The 4,825-nt window shown below is 36.9% G+C and overlaps 1 protein-coding gene across 1 annotated transcript in view; it reads left to right on the forward strand.

The window, feature by feature from the left end:
• AAED1 (AhpC/TSA antioxidant enzyme domain containing 1) overlaps positions 1 to 2,843 on the forward strand; it is a gene marked incomplete at its 5' end in the record, with an annotated part of 17,264 nt that extends 14,421 nt beyond the window's left edge. The window contains one exon of the mRNA XM_010836063.1: positions 1,363 to 2,843. Within this exon, the coding sequence (XP_010834365.1) occupies positions 1,363 to 1,490 (128 nt within the window). The remainder of the gene's footprint in view (positions 1 to 1,362) is intronic.
• Between the last annotated feature and the right edge of the window lie 1,982 nt (positions 2,844 to 4,825).

Raw genomic sequence — 4,825 nt, forward strand, 5'->3', positions numbered from 1 at the left:
GCTGAACTCCTACAAGTGGTAAAACAGAGTTGATGGGTTTATGATCCAATTTTCCAGTTTATTGTGATCCATACAGTCAAAGACTTTGGCATAGTCAGTAAAGCAGAAATAGATGTTTTTCTGTCCATGTGTGACATTACAGATTCTCTCAATTTCAAATGAACCTTGGGACATGACCTGAAATATGGGAATGTCATATCCTCGTGCAATGCCTATCTTGTTGACCCTCCCCAGCCTTTGAGGAGTTATGGAACCATAAAGAGGCTTTGTACCACTGGTTGAATAGCATGCTGAGAGACATCAGTTGTCAAAAATGTGGTATCTGTGGGTTTATGATATTTAATCTACAATGGTTAGTGTGGATAGCATATAGGTACAATGCAGAAAACAGGTCTCTTATGATATTTAGTAATCTAATGTTTTATGTTAAAATTCTGGTCTTGATTCCAAGAATTAAAGTAAACAGGATCTAGACTATACTACTATTTCATTTGAGCATGTAGAAGAAATATATTATATAACTGATTGTCTTAATGCTCTTATTTTTCAGCCTCTTTTAGTCTATGGTTATAATATATGTAGGCTATTAAATTGGTAATTAGGAGTAAATTTTTTAAGGAAGTGATTTATTCTGTTATCACATTTAAGAAACAGATGATTTTCTGGTTTGATATGTACACTAGTTCCATATTCTTCCTATCTGTCTGACAAGCTGTTTCATTTAATTACATTTAATGAACTGTGGTGTTGGAAAAGACTCCTGAGAGTCCCTTGGACTGCAAGGAGATCCAACCAGTCCACTCTGAAGGAGATCAGCCCTGGGATTTCTTTGGAAGGAATGATGCTAAAGCTGCAACTCCAGTACTTTGGCCACCTCATGCAAAGAGTTGACTCACGGGAAAAGACTCTGATGCTGGGAGGGATTGGGGGCAGGAGGAGAAGGGGACGACAGAGGATGAGATGGCTGGATGGCATCACTGACTCGATGGACGTGAGTCTCAGTGAACTCCAGGAGTTGGTGATGGACAGGGAGGCCTGGAGTGCTGCCATTCATGGGGTCGCAAAGTGTCGGACACGACTGAGCGACTGAACTGAATAGAAGGTTATAATTTAAGAGTCTTTCCCTTTGGAGCTCATAAAGCATTAAGTACCAATCTTATTTAACCATAATTTTTGTCATGCTTTACTACCTTAATTAAAATTTATTGCCTCATTATATGGAGAATGCTATGTACTCCAGGTAAATAACTTTTTCATTTGGACTAATTAGAAGTTAAAATACTGCTCTGATTCTAGAAAGCAGTACATCTAATGAATAACCCTATATGTTAACCTTTACCTTTTATTCTTATTCTGTTCTAGGTAACAACATCCATTTTATACACCATGATAGGAATAGGTTGGATCATAAACCCATCAACTCTGTTTTACAGCTTGTAGGAGTTCAGCATGTGGACTTTACAAGCAGACCTTCAGTTATCCATGTGTGACATTACAGATTCAATTTCAAATGGACCTTGGGACATGACCTGAAACATGGGAACGTCATATCTCGTGCAGTGCCTATCTTGTTGACCCTCCCCAGCCTTTGAGGAGTTATGGAACCATAAAGAGGCTTTGTACCACCGGTTGAATAGCATGCTGAGAGACATCAGTTGTCAAAAATGTGATATCTGTAATTTTATAGCTTTTAAGGTTTTATTTTATATAACAATTTTGGTAAAAAAAAAAAAAAACTAAATTTTACTTACACAAAGTAAGTACACTTACACAAACTTTAAAAGCTATAAAATTATAAATGCCATTCTTTATTTTGCCTTATGCTATATCCATTCAATGAAGATATTTTTGGCCATTAATCATACATTTTTATAAAGAACATATAAGGAGAAAGGGAAGTAACCAAGAACATTTGATCCATTGAGAAAAGCAGGAACTCAAACTCTGTAAACAGCATAATCGTATTTTTGTAGGTATACTTTTATATTTTTGTTTGTGTAAAAAGAAGGACAGGAAGTAAACACACCAGAGTATCATCAGTAGGTATCACTAGGTGGTAGGATTACAGGGTTTTTTTTTTCCTGTACTTTTTTATATTTTCCAACTATTCTGTAATGAACATGATTCATTTTTTGGCAAAGAAAAGGTCTTTAAAAATTATATGAAGAATATGTTCCTACATAGCAAGCTCCACAAAGGTGCAGTTATACAGGCTGCAGGCCATACATTTCTAATTCTTTACTCAGAGGAAACACAGCAGACCAAACCTACGTATAGCCTACGTGCACAGGCTTTGAGCACACACCCAGTATCTATTTCACTAGGATTTTGTTTAGGGGGACAGGGGTTACTAGTAAAAGGAGAAAAATATGTTTGCAATATTTGATACGTGTTTAATATATAATCAATATGCTTTTTGAAAGGAAATTTTAAGAATTGTTTAAACTGAAAAAATAAGAAATTTTGTAATTTAAATGTACACTATGATTTGGTTGTATACTCTCAAACAGCTTCTACTTCCCACCCCCAAGTTGCTTTTATTTAGTGAACAATTGTCATCTTTTATTTTTCTAGAGTCTTAATATCTTTAGTGGGAAGTGTCCTAGGAATTCTGATGAAAAGTACAGCAAGATTAAAATATTGATAATTATTAGCAAGTATAATACTGCTTTGAACTTAAAATACTTTTATAACAAGCATATAAAGGTCATACACAAAATATACTTTAAAGTGTCCAAAAATCTGAATCTATTTTCATGTGTATATAGACAAAAATCATGTTTTTAATAATGGAAATGGGATAGCTCATAAAAATTAAAATTAAGGTGTTTTGGACTATTTTATTAAGTAAGGAAACATTGGTGGCCCACATCCCTTTATTAACTTTAGACTTAAAACTGCTGAATCATAGCTGACACAAAATTTATATGTTTACATTTATATTGTATTATAAAAATGTACATATAAAAATGCTATATTTTTTAAAGATACATAAATGCTTCAGCGAGGAACAGTTATATAAATACAGTGCAAGTGTAAATTGCCTACCCAAACAAACTGAGAGAAGCTGATGTTGAAAACAGTTTTTTAAAAAGCAAGCATGGCAGTTTATACTTTATTGTTATTGCCCACCATTAAGCAGACATTAGAAATGTTTGAAGTCTTGAGTAACTGGTCTGTAAGTCAATCTCTGCTGTCCTCACAACAGTGATTTTTTTTTTTAGTGGGTCCTGTATGTTTTGATTTCTTCTATTTAGAAAGTTGGAAATCTTTAATGAATTTATTCAACGAATGATGTGGTGGAAAAAAAGACTATCACTTTTGAAGCTTTTAGCAAATTTATGATTGAAAACTAACCTTACATTGAAATTGTAAGACATTGAAGACATTGAAATTGTCCCCTAAGAAGAAAACTAAACAAAATAAATAATGAAATAATGAAAGCTCAAATGGGATAGAGATATAATTTTAAATTCTATAACTTTGCTTTATAGTTTCCAAACATGATATGCTATGCTATGCTATGCTAAGTCACTTCAGTCGTGTCCAACTCTGTGTGACCCCGTAGACAGCAGCACACCAGGCTCCCCCGTCCCTGGGATTCTCCAGGCAAGAACACTGGAGTGGGTTGCCATTTCCTTCTCCAGTGCATGCAAGTGAAAAGTGAAAGTGAAATTGCTCAGTCCTGTCTGACTCTTAGCGACCCAATGGACTGCAGCTTACCAGGCTCCTCCATCCATGGGATTTTCCAGGCAAGAGTACTGGAGTGGGGTGCCATTGCCTTCTCCATATGATATAGCTCCTACTTCTAATTGGGTAAAAGTGAATTCTGCATCAGAAAGAAATGAATTTTTGTTGTTGTTTAGTCACTAATCTGTGTCCAACTCTTTTGCAACTCCATGGACTGTAGCCCACCAGGCTGCACTATCTACGGGATTTCCCAGGCAAGAATACTGATTGTTGTTGTTCAGTGGCTAAGTTGTGTCTAACTCTCCATGGACTGCAACATGCCAGGCTTCCCTGTCCTTCACTATCTCCCAGAGTTTGCTCAAACTCATGTCCATTAAGTAAATAATACCATCCAACCATCTTATTCTCTGTTGGCCCCTTCTCCTCCTGCCCTCAGTCTTTCCCAGCATCGAGGTCTTTTCCAGTGAGTTAGCCCTTCCCATCAGGTGGCCAATGTATTGGAGCTTCAGCATCAATCCTTCCAATGAGTATTCAGGGTTGATTTCCTTTAGAGGGCTTCCCTGGTGGCTCAGATGGTAAAACATCTGCCTGCAATGTGGGAGACCCGAGTTCTATCCCTGGGTCGGAAAGATCCCCTGGAGAAGGAAATGGAAACCCACTCCAGTACTCTTGCCTGGAAAATTCCATGGACAGAGGACCCTGGTAGGCTACAGTCCATGGGGTCACAAAGAGCTTCAGACATGACTGAGCAACTTCACTTTCTTTCTTTTCTTTCCTTTAAGATTGACTGGTTTGATCTCCTTGCTATCCAAGGGACTCTCAAGAGTCTTCTCCAGCACCACGGTTCAAAAACATCAATTCTTCAGCACTCAGCCTTTATGGTCCAACTCACATCTGTACATGACTACTGAAAAAAACATAGCTTTGACTAGACAGACTTTTACTGGCAAAGTGATGTCTCTGCTTTTTAATATGCTGTCTAGGTTTGTCATAGTTTTTCTTCCAAGAAGCAAGCATCTTTTAATTTATGGCAGCTGTCACTGCAATGATTTAGAGCCCATGAAAATAAAATCTGCCACTGTTTCCATTATTTCCTCTTCTATTTCCCATGAAGTAATGGGACCAGATGCCACAA

Source organism: Bison bison, unplaced genomic scaffold (genome assembly GCF_000754665.1).
Source record: "Bison bison bison isolate TAMUID 2011002044 unplaced genomic scaffold, Bison_UMD1.0 scf7180017864057, whole genome shotgun sequence".
In the NCBI taxonomy this organism is placed as follows: domain Eukaryota; kingdom Metazoa; phylum Chordata; class Mammalia; order Artiodactyla; family Bovidae; genus Bison; species Bison bison.